General features: G+C 38.6%; 1 protein-coding gene across 1 annotated transcript in view; it reads left to right on the top strand.

The window, feature by feature from the left end:
- The first annotated feature begins 305 nt into the window (after positions 1-305).
- The window catches only part of GPR158 (G protein-coupled receptor 158), a 124,763-nt gene continuing 103,276 nt past the window's right edge, over positions 306-21,792 (top strand). Inside the window, exon 1 of the mRNA XM_072412708.1 lies at positions 306-1,493. Within this exon, the coding sequence (XP_072268809.1) occupies positions 622-1,493 (872 nt within the window). The 5' untranslated portion in view covers positions 306-621. The remainder of the gene's footprint in view (positions 1,494-21,792) is intronic.

The following is a 21,792-nucleotide window of genomic DNA, read 5'->3' as shown; positions in this document are numbered from 1 at the left end:
GTAATAATAATAATAGTAAATATAAATGTAATAAAATTGTAATAATATTGTAATAATATTAATATTAGTAATAAATTGCATGAGTGTGTGCAGCAGTGTGATTTCCACATTCAGCACTGGACAGCTCCTTGCACCTTTCTTCTTGCAGCCTTTACAAATGGCTGTGCAGTGATTGACATGCAGTCTGCCCATACACAGCCCTGGGAAGGCGCATGCATACCTATAGCAGCCTGGTGGGAGGGAGGTTGCAAGCTGTACGTGTTTGGCTGTTGCAAAGTGTAGTTAAATCCTTTTCCGAAGCTGGGGAAGGCGGAGTGTTTTTTTTCCTAAGCTCATCCAAGTAGTCAATTAGCTGATCGCTCGCCCCATGCAAGGCAGCGGATCCCCGGGGGGGAGGGAGGAGATGTCCGGGCTCAGATGAAGTGCCGGGATTACCCCGGGAGATGCAGACATTGGAAGTCCTCGGGAATATGCGGGGATCCAGATGGGATGTAACCTGCTCACATCAAGGCGCTTGTCTGCGTAACTGGAAGCCTGCTGGGAGGGAAGGCTGGAGCTTTATCTGTTTTTTCCTCCAGTGACCACAGGTGATGCAGGGATATTAGAAATCCAGCGATAATAATGATCATGGCTCGGGTTGCTATTTTTGCAGCCTTTATGGCCAGTGTCGGTTGGTCGGCGGCGTCTAGCTGGGATGGTGAAGGGCGTTCGGCTCGCCAGGAAGCGCTGAAGAAGCCCCGGGACGCGCAGCAGCCGATCTACAGCATGGAGCGTGCGGCGCTATGGATCAGGACCACGGACAGCAGCCGAGCGGCGCCCAGCCTGGCTGAGGATCTCCCCAAGCATGTGGCCTCCTTCCTCTACACCGGGGACTCCAATGAACTCAGACGTGCCAACTGCTCCAAAAGGTACCAGCTGAGCAGCCTGTCCGGGTTATCCCCCAGGACCACTCACCAGTCTCTCAACAGCTCTGTAGAACTGCTGGTCCATTCAGCTAACTTTTTAAACATGATGTTGCAGAGCAATAAGTCAAAGGAGCACTCTGCCCACAGGGATCTGGAGTGGTACAAAGCCCTGATCAGGAGTATTTTAGAAGAAGAGCCCAGCATCTTCAGGGTGGCCATCACTGTCAACGTGGACCCCGATTCCCATATCCCTCAGGTGTATCTGCAAGGTACCAGAGTAGAGGATAAGATTCTCCTGGAGGACTTGTCCTCCTCAGTTCACCACTTGGCCAATGCTAGCCAGGAAACAGACTGGTTTCACACCTTGAGACACAAGATGAGGCCACACCATCACAAGAGGTCCACCAATGGTGCTAAAACTTTGGAAGAGAGCTGGAAAAAAGGAACCAGCTATATCACCAACAAAAGTCACGTTAGGTGGTCTTCTCCTTTTTTAGAATGCGACCAAGGGAAATACAAACCCAACTGGCTTTTAACGCTTTCTGCTGCATTTTATGGGCTTAAGCCAAACTATGTACGGGAATTCAGGTAAGAGGATATTTTTTTTAAAGTAAACTCTATGCTAAGCTACATTGAACTAGACTTGTTCTGGAATGTTAAAGACCTTTTGCCACTTAGCCAAGTATCTTCTTCCTCTGAGGGTCAAGGACATACACCATAGTCCATAGCCACATGGTTAACCCAGGTACCCTAATCCAATCACCCCATATCCAGGCAGATATGTGGCTTTAAATGCTTCAGACACTCTTCAAAGTCTCAAAAGCAACCTGGTTGAGTGTTTTCAACTATGCAGAACAAATCCAGCCAAATGTGGCCAACTACCTCTACCAGATCTGGATAAATGAGAACCTTCATGGGAACCTTTTTTAAAGTAAACTCTATAAAAGAGCAGGTAGTAGTAAGTCACGTTGAACTAGACTTGTTCTGGAATGTTAAATACCTTTTGCCACTTAGCCAAGTATCTTCTTCCTCTGAGGGTCAAGGACATACCCCATGGTCCAAAGCCACATGGTTAACACAGGTACCCTAATCCAATCACCCTATATTAATGGCAGATATGTGGCTTTAAATGCTCCAGACACTCTTCAAAGTCCCAAAAGCAACCTGGTCGAGTGTCTTCAACTATGCAGAACAAATCCAGCCAAATGTGACCAACTACCTCTACTCTTAACCCAGGTACCCAAATCCAGTCACCCCATATCAAGGCAGATATGTGGCTTTTAATGCTTCAGACACTCGTCATAGCCAAAAAGGCAACTTAGATGAGTGTCTTCAACATTGCAGAGCAAGTCCAGCCAAATGTGACCAACTACCTCTATCATCTAGATAAATGTGAACCTTCACAAAACGTGCACAATGTGGAATAGACAATTTTGTTATTAGAACTAGCTGGTGCCAAAATGACAATCAACTTGTAATAAGGAAATTCTAATACAAGGTTTTCACTAGGAGCTGTTTACAAATCTGTGATATTTGGTGGAATTCTGTTAATCGTGTATTTGCATAATAACAACTGCAGACTAATTAAGTTTCTTAATTACACAGGACGTTGTGGAAAGCTAAAATTGAATCTATTGTTCAGACAGATAACCCTGGGTAGGACTGCAGGCTTAATAAACGTAATAACTATAGCTGCTATGTTATTACTTACACTACACTGTGTAATTAGTGGCTGCACAATTGCATTCATAATTTTACCAATTGGAAAGAACATCTCATTGTTCTTGAAAACAGACATGTCCTAAAATAATGGGCACACACATACACACATATATACACACATATATACACACACTCATTCTCTCTCCTGCTGCCAGTCACTAACTTACAGTCAGGCACCCAACACTACCTACACTTATTTTCTCTCTCTTACACATAGAAGAGACACACACAGTAACACACAGACACACAACACTTCCCCCCTCCAATCATGAGCACACATTTTCAGACACATATGTTCAATTTACACACTCACTGACACACACCAACACACATATGTACACACAAACGCCATTCACCCATGTTCAAATACAGACGCCAACACATACCGCATGTACACCTAGATACACACAATCACACATGCACACACCAGCAACAGTTTGCTAAAAATAGCTCACTAAAACGGCTCACCCTTTGTGCGCTGGACTAGTGATAAGTCTAAGGAGGATGAAGAAGAAGCCTCTGCAGTAACCTCATTATGCCTCTCCATTACTTATTAATCATGTGTTGAAGTACATACAGTACTATAATATATTAATGTCTTCTTCTTCATCTTCTTCTCTAAATACAAGCATGGACATAAGCCAGACTCAATCTGGGTAATCATGGCAATTGGCAGTGAGAGAGGCAATGCAAACAGCTATGCCAGTTAAAGGATTTTGCTCTTGAATGACTGAGTTTAGAAGGAATTGGGGTAATTTGTTTTTAAGACCAGGGGATTTCCGTGAATGACTTGACCTGGGGCAAACTCAATGCAGTTATTAGATGCAATAAGCCAATAAAGTCAGGATTACCGTCCTCAGCAGCACACTGAATAGCTGGAGACTGACTTCTTATGGAGCATTAGGGTGGCTGTGGTGTAATAGCCAGTCCTTCGGTTATCTTCTTTTAACTGTAAATAACACATAAACTCACTAGTTTGGTGGTTTGGTCAACAATCTGAAACATCATTTACTAATTCCTATGTTTAAATGGAGCCAAGCTATGTTTTCTGCTTGGTAATAATCCATCCTCCTTTTATATTACCACTCTTACAATTTTAATATTTAATTTTATAATGCATTAATAACATTTCAAGTACATCTAAACATTGTATCAATGGCACTTTCTCCATTAAACATGAAATGATGCCTGGAGTTAAAACCGAGTAATGTGTGCCTTTGTAGCATTAGCATTATTGGCTAGGATTTGGTATGACATGATACTTTATATTGTATATTTGCAAATACAATTTGTAGGATTCAACTTCTGCTGTTGGCTTTCAATACAATGTTTACACATGCCAGCCATTCAGATTTGATTTCACTAGCTATTCACACGATCAGCATTTAACCCAAATCACACTAAATATTCAGAAAACTATGGTGTATAGTACCAGATGTGTTTGAACCATTTTTGGTTTCATGTTTCTATGCATGCCAATTTATATTTCCAGGCCAATCATTCTTGTAACCAACACAACGCCCTTGGTGGTATTACAGTGGCTTCTGGCTATTGTCCTCTTACCTGTGCAAGGAAATCACCAATCACAGAACATTGCTGGTCAGTCTCTATCATGACTATAACATTATAATTATTATCATTTATCATGTAGTCACAGTTGCAGTTAATTTGCTGTTTGCCATTTTTATTACTTAAATTTGTCAATAATTTTCAGTTTTACTGCATGGACCATAATTGCCCCAGAATATTATCACACAGACAAGGATTAGTTCAAAGGGTTCCATTTTGAAAGTCAATTAGTAAATGAGGGTCAGAGTTAGGAAGCAAATCAAAAAGGTTTAGGGGATTCCGAGCTGGTTGGTTGCTTGTTCTGTATGTGTGTGTGGGATATTATACTTGGTAGTGAAGAATAATATATCCAAAGATTTCTCTAAATTACTATAATTACCTATTTTTTGGTAAAATATTGCCCATGTCTGTACTTGAAAAAGTCCTTACAGTAAAATAAAAGAGTGATTTACTTTTCACTGGTCCAAAAATTGACTTCAAGTCTGCAGGAACAAAAATATTCATGCAGTGTTGACCAAACCAGAAACTTTAGTGTCCCAGTCGCTTTTAGAGACGGTTTTATCTCTTATCAGTAAAACTATAAAAATGACAAAACATGAAAGAGTAAAAATGTTTGTTTTTATACCAAAATTGAATACAAATGTAAAGTGGACTTTTGAAATTTTACAATAGGTCCTATTGGCTATGATTTTTCTTCCTTGTAATGATTGAGTGAACTGTAGTCTTATAGTCAATTAGGCACTAAGTCTTTCTACACTCTATATACAGATATATTAAAATACCATTGTATGAGTCATTCCCGTCATTTCTAGTGAACAGTTAATTGTCTAAAATGTCATTGTCATAAAGAATGAAGTATTGAAGTGGCAGATGGTAATTACATTACAATACCACCTCCACCTACAGTCAAGATGGCATATTAGGATAGGTGTCACCACATTAGAACTAAGAAAATACAGCTATTTCTACATTTTCTAAACTTGTTACTAAAAACTGATATCAAGGAACTCTGACATTGTTGACCTAATAATTTTTGCAGGATCATAACCTTGGTAATTTAGGTTTGAACTCTTGGAGTCAATGGTTGTAGATTTTCTTGAGTGAAAAGGTTTATACTTTACCGGGATTCTCCACCAACTAAAATGAGAACTAACTGACAATGCAGATCTCCCAATCAAGGCAGTAAAGTTAAGTCCTAAAGGAAGTTTTTGGAATCACCATTTAGCTCTGTATGCGCTAGGCTTATGTTACCAGTGGCTTGAAGGTCCCTTGGGTTTCTTACCATGTAGAATAGCGGCTAGGACCAAGGACAATACCTATCTATTACCACCTATTGCATCAACGTGTGACCTTGTTTCTAATACCAAGGCAATAATAAAGCTGTTACCTGAAAAGAAGACTGTTAAATACATTTCCTGCTGCCTGTGCTGCTCAATGGCACTCCATTGCTGAGGAAGTGTTTCATGAAGTCTGCTAGAAAACCGACATTTCAAGACACAGTAGTGACTTAGAGATCAGAGGAAGGAGCCAGTGAATACTGAGGGTGCACAGGAGAAGGATACTTCTAGTATTGACAGTTTTCTAGACTTTTTGAAATGATTCCTTACAATGGAACAGTTTCAGCTTTAGGTGCAGCAGGAAAGGTACCAGAAGACCTTGTGCTTTTTTAAAAAGATTATATGCCTCTTAAAATGCTCCACTCGCATTACGAAGAACAGCCTTGTTTCGAATACTGTAATCTAAAATATTGTCACATGAAGGATCTTGTGATTACTAAATTATGCATTGCACTAACAAGCAAGGGAGACCTTATTTTAGATCAGGGAGTGGCAGCTGATAAGAGATGTCTGTTGACAATGAGGTTCTTCAAACATCCTACATCATTATCTGTAAGTGCATGGGCAAGATCATCCAGCCAGTCTAGTATATCCTCCAGAAAGGCAAAGGGTTATCATTGTTGTTATTATTACTAATATTATTGATTTATAAAGTTCAATCATCTACAAAAAACAGGTAAAAATACAAACAACAACAAAACATAAAGTAATAGCAAGAAACTAACAAAGGGCAACCATGCCCCTGCAAGCCTTCAATCTAGGAGGATGTTGGGGTGGTATCTGGATATTAGCGAGGAAGTGCGTGGAAGAAACAGATTGTGTAGAACTTTAAAGCAGCTTAGAACTGCTTAGAAGCAGTTGAAGAGCAAGAAAAGAGGTAATGGATAAGCTAAGTTTAGAACTAAAGAATTTTAGTAATAAGAGAGAGAGAAAATCAGGCTTTTTTGGCCACATACAGTTAAAAAGTTCTAATTTTTGTCAAAACCATATGAATTCTTAACACCTAAGTATGACATAGACCCAGGTTTCTGTGCTATACATAGTTTTTCTATACTAAATAATACGTAGTGTATCCCATGTTGTCTTGTCACACGGGATAAAAAATATGTTGGTATATAGTTCAACTGTGTCAATTGGTTCCTTTGTCTCTATCCCGACGCGTTTCACCAAAAGGCTTCCTCAGGGGATTTGCTAGAGACTGATATCAAGGTTAAAGGCTGCATAGAAATTATCCACTCATGATGATGATTACAAGTGTTGTTAATTATAAAATTAAAGTTATGTGAACATTTGTTGCAGAAAGAAGAGCTGTTCCCAAATGCAAGATAAAGGGGGAGTGGGAAGTATACTAAAAAGATTATTCCGGTTGTAGGTTTTTAAGCAGATGAAGGTAATTTGCACTTAGCCATGAAAGTGGTTGTATGAAGGCAAAGAAGAACCAGGGTTGGGTAAGGTATTTTCAGCAGTAAGATGAAGTAGGAGAAATAAAGAACAAAGGTGTATGTCTCCAGTTTCCTAAAGCATGTCCCCAGTCTACAACAACTGTCAGAGAATACCTGCAGTCTCTGCCTATCTCTTGTAGCTTATCTGCAGTCTCTGACCACCTTTTATAGCATGTCTACAGTACCTGGTAGTTTTCCTAACATAATATTCACTAACCTTTCTCCTGACCTGCTGATTTGTAACACTGTTCAGTTTCCATTAGTGGTTTATAGGACATTTTGGCTTTGCAAGACCATACTCATGTTATGCATACAATAGTATACATGGAAAAAAGCAGCATTGTGACACTTAAAAATTAACACATAGGACAATGTTCTAGGCCAGAAATGCAGAAAATTGGAATAGAGACAAGGTCTTTAGTGTATAATCCCAGACATCAAACTGAAACACTGTATAATAAAATACAACTTTACTTTTGGTTTCTGCTTTTAATAGTAAATTTACTGAACCAAGTGGAAGAAGTTGATTGGAGGCTGAGGTTTACCTGGACTTTTAAATTATTCAGTTAGTTCTATTTTTATTATAAAACATTTGAATTATTAAAATATGGAAGTTTAATATTTTTTAATGACAACTTAATTATATTTAATACTTACACCCAACAACAACAAGTTTTGAGCTTAGTTTTCTTGCCTGAATACTTATAATAAATAGGTCTGGGTTACACTGTAGGGCTGAATGGGTGTACCTGGCCCAATCAAAAAAGCTTTTGCAATGCTGGAACTTTTAAACATGGCCCAGGAAGTTTACCTAGTATGAGGCCAAGAATGTCTGATGGTGGTCCTACACCTAGCTAACAATTAGCTGGGTTCCAAAACTAAACAATAATATGGAATTCCCCTCATTTGCTGTACTTTTCTAGGAAAGCTGCTCTCAGTGTTTTTGTGGTGCCTTTGGTAATTTATGCTGTTTCTGCCATTAGGACACTTGTAAGGATGAGTACTGTTGGTGAGAAGACCTCTCTCACAATTAGCATCCTAATTAATTTCAAAGACGTTCAGAAGGTTTGAAGTCGGAAACATGAGCAAGCAAAAGGGCAGGTACAGGCCACTGAAGATCCATATCAAACCCATCAAACCATGTCTTTATAGAACTGAATTTGCACACAGGATGCAATAATGCTGAAATAGGAAATTATTTCCACAAGGTTGAAAGTGCACAATTATCTACAATATCTTTATATGCAGTAGCATTAAGAGTACCCATTAAAAGAAACCCCCTGAGCTTAATGATGTGGGACGTCTTCTTTTGGTCATTTGAACATTCAAGGATAAGAAATCAAACCAATCTGTTTACAGTCAGTCAATAAATCCATTGCTTCATTTAAAAAAAAGATTCTTATGGTTTTAAAATTCAACTTTTAGAAAACTTTAGAATAATTCTTAAACTATTTACATGAGGCTGAATATTGTAGGTTCTGTTTAGAAAGGAAATAGGTAAAATTATTCCATTAATTTAGTTAATTTAGAAATTGTATTCAAGTGCCGATACCGTTTACAACAAATAAGAGCATTATATACTGACCATATTACTCCTTTAAGAACCAATTGTCCACCACTGGGGTGCACCACTTATTCTTATTGTTCAAAACTCTGTGACTCCAGCAGTGACCTGGATTTAGCACATTGGGGACTTTAATAAATGACCTCCGCTTTTCTGTCAAGGAACAATGGAAGCAGAAAGCTTTTTTTGAGGTTTTAAAATTGCAAAGCTTTTAGAGGTGTTTAAAATGGAAAACGTCTACTCTTGTTTGGTTTTACAGTTTTTTCAGTTTCTGAAATAAAATAAAGATACAAGAGTGCTGGCAGTGCTGTGGTGAATACAGAAACTAAACCTTAGTTGAATTGCAGCATTCCGTATTAAAATTTAGAGGTTGAATAAACTGCCATATAAATTTGTAAGCAAACATATATTGAAGATTACTATGACTTCAATTTTCACAGCGCATATTTTTATGTTAATATATCTTTTACAAAAATTTACTTGATAAGGAATAAATATTGGACAAAGAAATCTCCGGTACAACAAATGTGTACTGATTCAAGTGCAGTCTTGTAATACACTATACATTGTAGAACAGGAGATGTAAAACCCTGACAGTCAGGAAATATAAATACATATTTTTGGATGTAGCAAACACTCAATTTTAAACAGATTTAAGCATTTTTAAAGCATGTCCCTTCTAAAAATGTAACTAAAACATAACGTGGATAACCATTTAGGGAGAACCCCAATAGGTGTATCTATCATGTGACAAATGTTTTTAATCATGTTTGTTTGTTTGTTTTTTTAAATTATTTTTTTAATGTTGCCTAATAAAGAAAATTTTGTGAAAATAACCTTCTGATAATTGTTGGCCTTAAAAGTCCCATAATTTGGTGGTTCATTTAAAATTTGTTTTTTGTTACTCAGACGTTTTTGCCATCTTTGACCTATTGGGGTAACTTCCCTTTTCATTCTTTCCTTCAGGCACAACAGGAAATGAGAGGAATTCTCTGTAAAGTAATCAGAATCTTAGTGCCACAGGAAATGATTGTCCCTTGTCCCCTGTTCTGGTGCCAACCCCAAGGGATCTCTTTATAAGTCTAACATTCAGTGACAATACCTTGTAGAGAATCACTCACTGCCACACACTGACCTGGAAGATTTCCATTAGGGAATGTTTGGTGAATGTCATATTTGTTGCTTTTTAAATAGACTCCAATTTTGGGATTTTTTTTTATTTCAAATGACAATCCTTACCAGAATAAATAGGGTGAATATTCCTATTGGGGACAGAGAAACTGATGACAGTTAACAAAGTGTCTAATCATTTTATCCATTTTGGTGTAAGTAGTTATCCCCTACACAAGGGCTCTAGGGTTTGCGTCTAATATGGAGAAAACAAATCTAGGAGTCTACTGTAGGTTCTGTTCTGGGTTCGTAGAGATTTGGGTTGGCTAAGGTTCCATTTCTGGGTGCACATGTAACATATTAGAAAGATACTATCAATTAGCTACCCACATGACTTTTTATTTGTGAGCTGTCTGATGCTTCGGCTTCTCTTTGCCATTGGAGCCTGCTGCTGGGTGAAAAGGCTGGGAGAATACTCTCTCAGTGTTACTGCTGAAGATACCAGTTGCACCTCAACCCCCTTATATTACAGGGAGCAACAGTTTTGTAAATTACAAGTTCAGAATCCTATTTTGCAGTCCTACCCAGTGGCTTTGCTTTACTGCCCCACCTTTCAATGCAATCTATTAATAACACTGTTATTCGACCATCTCCTCAGGCACGTTGTCTTGGTGTCACCTTTGACTCTGCCCTCTCATTTACCCCCCATATTCAGATCATTTAGAGGTCCTGTCACTTTCATCTACGCAGCATCTCCAAAATCCGCCCCTACCTGTCCCCTGAGACCACCAAACTCCTTGTACATGCTCCTATCATCTCTCGTCTGGACTACTGTAACATCCTTCTCGCTGGTATTCCACTAACCCGATTCTCTCCTCTACAATCTATTATGAATGCTGCAGCCAGACTCATCCATCCTTCCCTCCGCTCCTCTTCCGCTGCATCTCTTTGTAGTTCTCTCCATTAGCTTCCATTTTACCTTAGATTCAAATTCATCTCCTGTGCTTTGCCTTTAAATCCCTCCACAGTTCTTGTCTCACTTACATTTCTGACCTGGAAAAAAAATTCTCTCCCAGCTGCTCTCTCCGCTCCTCCAATGACCTACTAATGACTTCCTCACTCATAACCACATCACACGCACGGATACAAAACTTCTCTAGAGCCGCCCCAACTCTCTGGAATGGTCTTCTTCCTATTCAGCTTGCTCCTACTTTCTGCTAATTTAAAAGAGCGCTCAAAACCCATTTTTTCAAACTTGCCTACCCATCTTCTTCTGTCTTTTGCAACCACCACTACTTCCCACCAATACATATCTCCCATCCTATTGTGTGTAAATTCTTCCACCTACTAGATTGTAAGCTCTTCTAGGCAGGGTCTTCTCCTCCTGTGTCATTGCCTGTATCTGTCTGTTATTTGCAACCCCTATTTAATGTACAGCGCTGTGTAATATGTTGGCGCTATATAAATCCTGTTTATTATTATTATTATTATTATTAATAATAAAAATAATAATAATAATAATAATAATGTAGTACAGCCCTGTTCTAGTCTATAGAATGATATTGTTAGTGCAGGAAAGATCTCAGGACTGAGAATTTAAATACTGGGGGAAACTTTCAACTGTCATGGAGAAGTAAACACATGTGTGTTCTAGATTTTATTGGAATTTGGGCTTTTTTGAATAATACTCTATTAAAGTTTTCTGTCAAATGCAACTATTATTATTACTCTAGTATTAGTATTTATTAGTACTATTAGTACTATTAGTATTTATATAGTGCCATCGTGTTACGCAGTGTTGTACAAACTCTATATTCATGCCACTAGCTGTCCCTCAAAGAAGCCCACAATCTAATGTCCCTACCATAGTCATATGTCTTTAATACAGTCTAAAGGTCAATTTTTGGAGGGAAGCCAATTAACCTTACTGCATGTTTTTGGGATGTGGGAGGAAAACCTGAGGAAAGCAACACAAACACGATGAGAACCTGTAAACTCCATGCAGATAGTGTACTGCTAAGATTGTAACCTGGGGCCCAGCGCTGCAAAGGCCAGAGCACCACTATGTCTCAAAATGCACTTATACTGAAAACACATCATACTTTGCTTAATTTATTTTTAAAAAATGCAGTGACACATTTTACACATCTTCAATAAGCTGAAATTGAATTGTTCACTAAAATTGCTATGACCTACTGCACTATAAATATATAGGCTTTGCACTTTCCAATACTTCATTTAGAAAAATCTAACTTAACATCGGATTTGAAAATGATAAATAGTTTATTCATAGAAAATGAAGCTTTGCTGGCAATTATAATTCTTTGACATAAATGGTGCAATGTATTTGAACAGGGATGCCATAGTACCCTTGTTAGCGTGTTGCGAGGTAGAAAGTATGCTTCCTACTAATGAGCGCTGTTTATTAGAATATAGAATATAGCGTAGAATATTCTGTACACCATTGAAGAGCCTCATTATTTTTTATATATAAAATTCACTTTTAAGATCTCTTTATAGAAATAGTGGTCATATGTTATACTACTGTTTGTAGTCAGCAGGGTTCATGTAAAAATACCTTTGTTTATAAATAAGAATGTGACAGTAGACTTGAACAGCAGGAGAAGCCTGATTACATGGAATCCTGGATGGAAATTATTCCTTTACAAATAAAAAATCCACCTGTAAAAAGAGTTTGTTTATAGCTCTTTCTGCTGCCTATTTCTAAGATCTAGCAGGGAGCTGTATATAGCTTGCTGAAACCATTGCAGCCCCTTGCATCACCATTCTCATAGCCATCAATCCAAGCAGTGGACTGGTTCTTGGGAGGAGTAGTGAAAATTTCAAAATGGCTTTTTATTATTATTACACAGTATTTATCTAGCGCCATCATATTATGCAGCGCTGTACAAAGTCCATAGTCGTGTCACTATATGTCCCTCAAAGCAGCTCACAATCTAATGTCCCTACCATAGTCATATATCATTAATGTAGTCCAAGGTCAATTTTTAGGGAGAAGCCAATTAACCTCACTGCATGTTTTTGGGATGTGGGAGGAAACCCAGGCAGACACGGGGAGAACCTGCAAACTCCATGCAGATAATGTGCTGCCATGACAGGTTGTTGTTAGTCTTAGGGGGTGGGATGCCTATGTGTGCCCATGGCATGCAGACTGCCATAGATAATAGTCAGATGTGACTTTGAAATCCAAAAATGGGAAGAGTTTCCTAACAGGATTCACCCCACCATAGACACTAATGGGATAGTCTACTGAGTTTGGGTTGCTGAATTTGAAACAATCCAGCCAATCCAACCAGGGTAGTTTTGTTTATCCTTGATCCTCATTATGTGGATATGGATTGGAACAAACCATTGACGTTTACAGTTATCTCTGCGTATTTTAGCATGCAATGGGCATTTCAAGTTTCAATTTTATTTGCCATCCTTATTTAAAATATATGAATTTTGCCCCTGTAACATTCAGTGTTTAGCTATAGATTATATTTACAACAGAGAAGAGATTACAAACCAATCTATGACAATTCATGCTGAATGATGCGTTGACCTCTAACTGTCCTTGAAGGTCATTAGGATGAAGAAGCCAGGGATTGCTCATCGTAGGATGTGCAGCTTTTATAATATCCTCACCTTTGCAGTGTCTCCTCAGTATCCAAAGATGAATCATTGAAATTATATCTTTAACTATTTAGTGCAACAGCCTGCTACCCCCTAATGTTTAATATATTGCCCTTCCGTAAAAACTGAGGGAGACTAAACTTTGAAATGGCAGATTCTCTGCAAGAGTTGATTTATGAGCTCTTGTCGTTGCCACATTTAAAAATCCTTTACTTTATTGTGAGTTTCCATGGAGCCGTGCATTTCTCATTCCATCCAGGAAAGTAATGCAGTGTGCACAAGGAAATTTAGATCTCATTATAAGAGTGCCAGCGTGTTTCAGCTGTCATCGGCTGCTTTGCTGCTGAACTGCGCCAAGAATAGGAAAACTTTATCTCATTACACAGGACTTAATACAACAAATAACGCTTATACTAATAAAGGGAGTCACTTAAAGAGAAGCATTTACCATACATGGGGGAGCTGTGGATAATTTTTAGTAGAATTTGCAGCCGTTTCGTGAACCAGTTAAATAAGTAAATGGATGAACTTACAAATACTATTGGTTTTATTCTTTTTTTAAATGCTTTTAACTCTAAATAAAAAATGTTTGAAGTTGAACTCCAGACAAATGGCCAAATACACAATTGAAATTCAGCTGATTTTGCTGCCAAAAAGATTTTTTTATATCCATCCATCCAGTGTATTTGGCAGCCTGATGACCTGTAGTTAAGATAGGTTACCTCTTTCCCCCCAGCCTTGGACAGTGTAGGAACAGCTGATGATCTAATTTCTGATGCTCATTTCTCTGTTGGCATGTTCCTTGTTAGCATATGTGCATGCAGCTAAGATCCTTGCACTATTGCACTTGTTGGAAGATCTGAATGAGATTGAAGAGACAAATTGTATAGAATTAGATTAAAGTTACCCTGCTAGGTTAAAAAGTATTTTAGAAGAAAATAGAAAATTAGAAGGAGATATATAATTACTGGTGTCTTTTGTCCCCTACCATTTGTTCATTCCAGCACTGCAGGAAGGCTCTTCAGTATTCAACTGTTGGGAAATTACCCTCAGCCTCAGTGGACACCACTGTGGGTGCACATGTCGCAAATACGTGATGATGCCCTGCACATTCTTGCTGGAATGGCAAGGCATGCTTCTTTTCCTATACCATATGACCTCTTGTGTACTGTGGGTAATTCCATGTGGCTTATGGTCTTCTACCTTTTTTTATATTTTTGTTGCTTTTGGGTGGCTTGTGATCTGCTTCTGACCTCTAATTGTTCTCCTGCCCAATTTAGAGGGACCTTTGTCTTTTCTTCTCTACCCTGAGTTAAAGGCCTCTGTAGATAAGCTGGTTGTGCTTTTGATTTTGTTTAGAAATCCAATATGAGTCTATGAGAATGTAACTTGCTTGAAGTACATCAGGTGCAGTTCATTAGGAGATCAACTGCAAACCAATGACCAAATGCACCTGTCTATGAATTCTGAATAATTTCAGGCACTTCCCAACTTATATCAAACTGATGCCATTGACACTGAAGCAGATCCTTAGATTCCCCCTATAAACCTACTGTTTTCTTTTACCTCTCACCTGTCCTGTCTGTTCTCAGGATTTACTCTGTGTGTTCCTATCCCAGCCACAAAAAAAGTAAATTGTATAAATTGTTATCTCAGATAGCAGCACGTGTCCAGATTCTCTACTCTCAGTGACCTTGGGGAACACATGGTAATCCCGGAATTAGTATCCATGCTAAGAGCCTGTTTTCCAATCAGCTGCTATTGGCTAGTGCTCTTTGTAGCCCTTTGGCTAACGCCTCTTCCTTAGACCATACAGGATCATTGCATCAACATTCTTGTAAATGTTTAATATCTGTGGCCTTTTCTTCTTACTAGGGGTTCTTCCTCTGACCCCTACATCACTACAGGACTTAGAGGTTGGAACAACATTGTACAGTGAGGAAACACAAGCATTCAACAATCACCCAAATGACAAATGCCACTTGAACACTGGAATAGAGAGAAAAAAGGGCATGCTTGTGGAAATATAGGTATAAAAGTTTTTCTTTTGCAGGAACTTTTGTCCAGAACATTTTTAACCCCAAAAGAGTCACTTTTGGGTCTACAGCTGGCACTAGACTGAATAGTGGGCTGTCCAAAAAGGTTTATATTGTTCACAAACAATCACAAAATATTGCTAGAGGTAAGGACGTGTGCTGTCACTGCCATAGTACATAAACAGAACTGCTTGTGCAATAAAAACCATGCAACCAATGATGCCAAGATAATTGAGAAAATCAATCATTTGGCATTTGGATCACCTTTCCATACCCAACCTCCATCTACTACATACATCCAGCTTTTTAAAATGTCTCCCCTTTTAAAGGAATGACTACCCATAGCATGAAAGATTGTTCATATCATGGTGTTTTTTTTTAAACTGGAGTTGCTATAAAAAAAGTTTTCTAAACATGAAATCAGTTTTCTAAGCATGATTTCAAAGTTGGAAAGTGTACAAGGTTGTCCTAGGGAGAAAGTGGTCCTGTGTCTGGGACATGGTAATCCGGCATTGAATGTCAGGAGCCAGTGTGACTCATGTATTTGTTTCTGTTCTTCTCTGTGACAGTGACACCTTGAGAGGCAAACAATGGGCAGCTCTCTCTGCATAGTTATTAGAACACACAGAAGACACTTTCCTTTTTCCACTGATTGATTTCTTCTGTCAAGATCAACAGGGGGTTCCAGTTATTTAATTAGATTTTCAGAGCAAGGGACATGTTTGCAAATGAGCTTGCGCTGTAAATATCCCCAAAGTCAGCTGGAGAGTTGATACCGAGAGCTGAATAGCAATCTTGGAGCAATACCTGCGGAATGCTTTCACTGCAAGGTCAGCCATTTTAAAGTGGCTGATTCCTTACTCATCCATTTGCCTCTTCTGATGAAAGAGAACCTCTGAAGTTTATGTCAAGAGAAAACTGTAGGATATTTTTTAAACTAAAATATAACTTGATTTATGATTGATTATAATGTATGCCATAGGGAACATCTAGAATTTTGTATTATCTTTAATCTTTTTTATATCTTTAATTTTTTATGGGATAGCGGAATACTTCATGTAGTTACACCCTTTAGCTGTACATCTGCATCGTACCTTTGGACTGTTTGTCTTCCCAGATTTCGAGTGAGGTTTGGTAATGTCATGCTGGAGAAAAGACTGTACCTGGGGACCTGCATTGCAAGCATTTCATTGTTTCTATCCACTTTTTGCATTTTTCTTTCTCCACCTCTCCTAGTCATTGATCAATACCCCAGCAGTCTTCAGTGCACCAGTCACCATTATGTTGCAAAAAACTGTTATCCATTCCACTTCTTAAACTTCAGTATGTTAAAATGTTACATTTTATGTGTTATTTGAATATCTGCTGTTCCTTCCAATCCAACAATACCTTTATATTATTAGGTCCAAGTTCCCCTTTCGGATTAACAGAGCAGTTACAGTGTATTGGGGTGGCTTCAGCTAGGGCTATTAGCCCATCAGTTAACCTTACCCTTAGAGATAGAGATATCTTAATCAGAGTGTTTAAAAAAGAAAATGAAAGCATGAAAACAATACAGTAGATCCCTGTAAAAGAAGAAATATACTGAGCATTTTGGTGGGTGGTAAGTGAATTATTTGCTGTCTTTCACAGTTACAAGCACCACCGATATCTGATATTTCCAAATGTGTTGGAGAGCATGTTCCCTGCTGGGCCCATTGGTTTTTCTTGTGTCCTTTAGAACTGTAGTTTTACCTTGCTGTAGTGAGATAGCATCTGGTCGGAAGAACCACATTACCCAGCAGGGGACAAGCAATGAAACAGACCCAGAAGACATGACAAGCATTACACGGTTTTCATAAAGATGATTTGTAGTTTCTCTCAATTGCAATTGCAAACTGGGATGTGGCTGGAAAACAAGTTGTGCCTCTAAGCACAGTTCTGTTTTCCTTAAAGTAAGCTGAGTTTTCATATGGTCCAAGAGTTTTCATATGGTCCATGCTGTATCTTGAGCTGAACATTTTGCAGAATTATGCTTCATTTAGCCATAATGGCCAAGCATTTCATCACATTCAACAGAAGACATGAAATAAGTGATTGATATCCTTGCATTAATGGATATTGGAAACGGGAACCCATAAAACATGAAGCTTTACCCAAGATCATATAAACAGAAACACGTCACAGTGACTTTCTAAACTCTTCAAGTCTAAAGGTGTTGCCTATAGGTGTACATTGTCTTAGGGTGCTCCAATAGAGTCATTTTGATTAGATGTGGACTATATGTAGTAATGCTGTACTCCAATTTGTACCTTCTAACTCCCTGCTCAGCATCCTGTTGACTAAAGTGTGCATATGTCAATGGGATGGGTAACAGAACAGGACATGTTTGGAGGTGAGACAGTGGAGTGTCTGGCACCAGGACCCAAGATCTTTTGCACAAGGATTCATTAAGTACATAAAAAAATCATTAACTATGTGGTTACAGGGGGATGTATGTATGTGTGTATGTTGGGGAGCCGGGTGCCCTTGTGATAAGGAAAATTAGAGATGCAGTGAGGATTTATGTTGAGGTAATAGGATGTATTAGGGTTATGGTTACAGGGAGGATCTATCTTATGCTTATTTGGTTTGTTGGTTTTAGGATTAAAGAAAGGGTTAGTGTTAGTTTACCGAGTGGGTTAGTGTAGAGAAAAAGGGTCAGAAGGCTAGTTGGTGTGGAATTTGGGCATCAATCTAAGCACCAAAAACTAGAAACCTGTTCTTCTGGCCCCAAATGCCAGTGACCATGTGGTTTTGTAGCCATGTAAATCCCTATTACAAGAAGCTTTATAATGTAATTGAAGCAAGCTTATAGCTGCAACAACAACTGTGAGCTTGTTCTAATCCTACAATTACCATAATATTATCATGTCATTGACTACCTAACAGAGGGTACAAATGCAATGTATAGAATACATCCTTGGCCGTCAGCTGGTGCATATGCAGCAGTTTATTAATGATATAAAATGGCCAGCTTTTTGCAGGTCTATCAGCATCCAATTACAATGTAATAGAAATTAAATAAATAATTCTGCGAGCTGTTATATAGAATCATTTCTTGCACTGTTTGTACACAGAGTAGTGTCCAGGGATTAAAATACATGCTCTTGCTATGCCACTTTTTCAAGTTTTTCAAATTCAGAACCTGAATATCAATAATGCATTTATGTACAGTTTCAGAAAATGATCACGTTAGGCTTAAAATCTGAAAATAAATCACATTTAGGATATGGAGCTATTTTGGGTTATTTTGTTTTTGTTTGCGATGAACTCATCTGTCATGTGCTTCAGAATAAAATAAACAAATGACTTTCTGCAGATGAATTGTTTGGCAGAGTCGGTTGCCTGTGTTATTCCTTCATATATATGTTGACAGATTTTGCTGTGGGAATTGGATTCATTTCCATTTGAGATATATCATGCTGTGCCGAGTGTACCATATGGCATTCGTTTAGATCTGTGCCACTGTTTAAGGGTAAAGAAAAGCTCATTACTAACTGATTCAGATCACCTTGTGACTTCCTATATCAAACCCACACTGTGTTGGTGAGATTTTCCCATAGGAGATGATATGTTTGCCCCAACCTAAGAACAGAATTAGAAGTGGAACCACATGTAAGAACAGCTAAATTCTTGTGACCAAGGGAAGTGTCATTGATTTCCCATTAGTTCTTCTGACCAGATCCATGAGAGGTGTTATTGCAGCCAATCAGTGCTTTCCTCCCAACCAAATTCACTTTCAGATGTTAGATCCGAGGTAGTCAGGGATCTTCATGCTGGTGAGAACAGATGGAGTTTGCTTCAAACTAGCATTTTAGCTGCTTTTTTTGGGATCTACAGATTAAACGTAAGTTACAAGGTATCAGATACACCCCGTGGTGCTGTAAGGTATATTTTTCTTCTTGATAAAATTTTGCATTCTTTTTTTCTTGTTTCACATTGGTAGAACTTTTTCCAGGTTTTTGTTTGTGACCTCTGTCCCTACTGGACAGATTCATCTTTCCTTTTCTGTTGGGGTATGTGGCCTTTTCTATTGCGGTAAAATTGTGACGGTAAAAATTTACAGCTTACGATCCCAATGAAGTTGGAAAATATGAAAGGACCTAACTGTGTCCTTTTCATTTACCCCCTCCCTTTAGATTAAAACAAGCAAAACCCTAGTGGCAGGTTAATTTATTCATTTTCATTTTCATTTTTCCCAAAACTGGCTTACACTATGCTGAAGAGTTCAAGAGCCAGTCATTGATCAGTGGGCTGGAAATGAAAGCGCTCATACAAGACGTTACTTCTATGGCAGGAGTCAAATGAGAAACAAAAATAGACCCATGGTCAGTTTTCTACAGTGGTGTCAAATGTAATCTGTTTTCCGGGTTTTATGATAGCTGGTAGTTTTCTTACCCTAGAACTGGGACTCTGCTAGAGCGAAAATAAGTACCACAACCAACCAGCCAGGACTGGACAGTGGGAATGTTATGTTGTTCTGTCTCCGTAAAATGCTGAACTGTAAAACCTGATTGGTTCTCATGGATTAATGCTGATTTCTCTGTATTATTTATAGCTCTTACTGCTCATATGTGATCTTTCTAGCAGCAGCTTTCTAACATTTGAAAACAAGATGAGCCTTCATGCTCTTTTAATTGTATAAAGAGCGGAATTTAATTAGCAGTGTTCTTAGCTCAGTTTGGTGACATTCTTTTGACTGCAAATTTTTTCACCTGAATAGTTCTTAACACCTAACAGAAATATAACCTAGACATACTTATAGCTTAAAGAAAAATTGCCTACAGAGGAATGATATGTGATATGATAATTAAACTAGCAGCATCCTCCCCTTTCATAATTATGGGTGCAGAACTCATATAATGAAGCTCATTTTTCATGGTAAATGAGCAAGGAAAACTCTAACCAACTATTGTATGTGTAATGCCCCCCAGCACATTGGTTTTCCACATATCCTCTGCCCAGCACACGTTGGTCTCTTCCTGTAACCTGCACCCAGCTCACACACTTCTCTCTCCCTATAATATGTACCCAGCACACACATAGGTCTTTCCCTGTATCCTGCACCTATCACATACATTGATCTCTTACTGTAATATGTACCCAGCACATACATTGGTCCCTTACTGTATTATGTACCCAGCACATACATTGGTCCCTTACTGTATTATGTACCCAGCACATACATTGGTCCCTTACTGTATTATGTACCCAGCACATACATTGGTCTCCTGTTATCTGTACCTAGAGCACTCATTAATATTTTCTCTGTATTCTGCACCCAGCAAACCCATTGATCTTCCCCTGTGTCCTGCACCCAGCACACACAATTTGGTGTTTCTCCTGAATCCTGCACCCAGCACACACATTTTACTCTGTATCCTGCCTCCAGATTGGGGTTGGTGTGGGCAGTTTGGGTGGCAGGTGTAGGCACACATCCCAAGTGAAATTTTTCTACATTTTGCTCATCCCTATAATGAATAGATTCCTCTCCAAGTACTAAATTTAAGAGAAAACCCCACTCCAGTTTGGTATTAAGTAGTATGCTGCCACCACATTTCCCAGAATCAAATTCAGACAATAAATCTTCTAGTATATTACAAACATCTACCAGGCAGGATAGTTCTGAAAATTGTCTGGGGCTATATAATTATAACATGTTTGCAAGATTAAAAAGGGAGACAATGATGAATCTCCTGGCAAGTGTGAGATACAGTAACTTCTATCATCAACTGTGTAATGATGCAGCTTATTGTCAGTCCCCATGGCAACTTGAGTATTTTAGTTTGTGAACATTTAATATAAGGCAGGCTAAGTTCTATCAGAGAACAGAACCTTAGTAGGTGTTCACGTGTCAGTTTTCATGCAGAATGTTATCATTATCTTTTTTTTTAAAATGATAACAAGTTGCAAAAGTTATGTAAAGTCGTGCGGTAAACTAAGTGGAAAAATTGCAACACCAACACGTTTCGGAACAGTCACATTGGCCAACTGGGGCTTAATGCTGGCCAGTGGTTTAGTCTGATGCTTTAATAGACTTTCTAATTACCGTAAGACAAAATTGTGAATAAAGTTTAACTCTTCCATAATAAAACATATATTTTTTTGATCTAGAATCGACTTTTGCAACCTTTTTACCTATGAGGAACCTGTACCATAATTTTCAGGTCTTGGGGAACACCTGCTAAAACCAATTTATTGGAGGAAAAGCCTTCTAATTTGATGGCTAGTAGAAAGAGTGCCCATGTTGGATAGAATACCACCTTTACAGACAACTAAGAACATCATTAGAGTCAGGGTGCTCTAACAAGTAGCGTTGGCCCAGAACTTGGCAGGCATCATAAATAGCAGGTCAAGCAGCCACGGTTCGAAGAACCCTTAGCAACCTCCGGAGGAACCCTGGGGTTCCATAGAATCCTGGATGAGACCGGCTGTTTTATGATAAGGTGA

Source organism: Pyxicephalus adspersus, chromosome 5 (assembly GCF_032062135.1).
Source record: "Pyxicephalus adspersus chromosome 5, UCB_Pads_2.0, whole genome shotgun sequence".
In the NCBI taxonomy this organism is placed as follows: Eukaryota; Metazoa; Chordata; class Amphibia; order Anura; family Pyxicephalidae; genus Pyxicephalus; species Pyxicephalus adspersus.
Note: the sequence above shows the minus strand (reverse complement) of the source record. Positions and strands in the feature narration are given on the sequence as shown.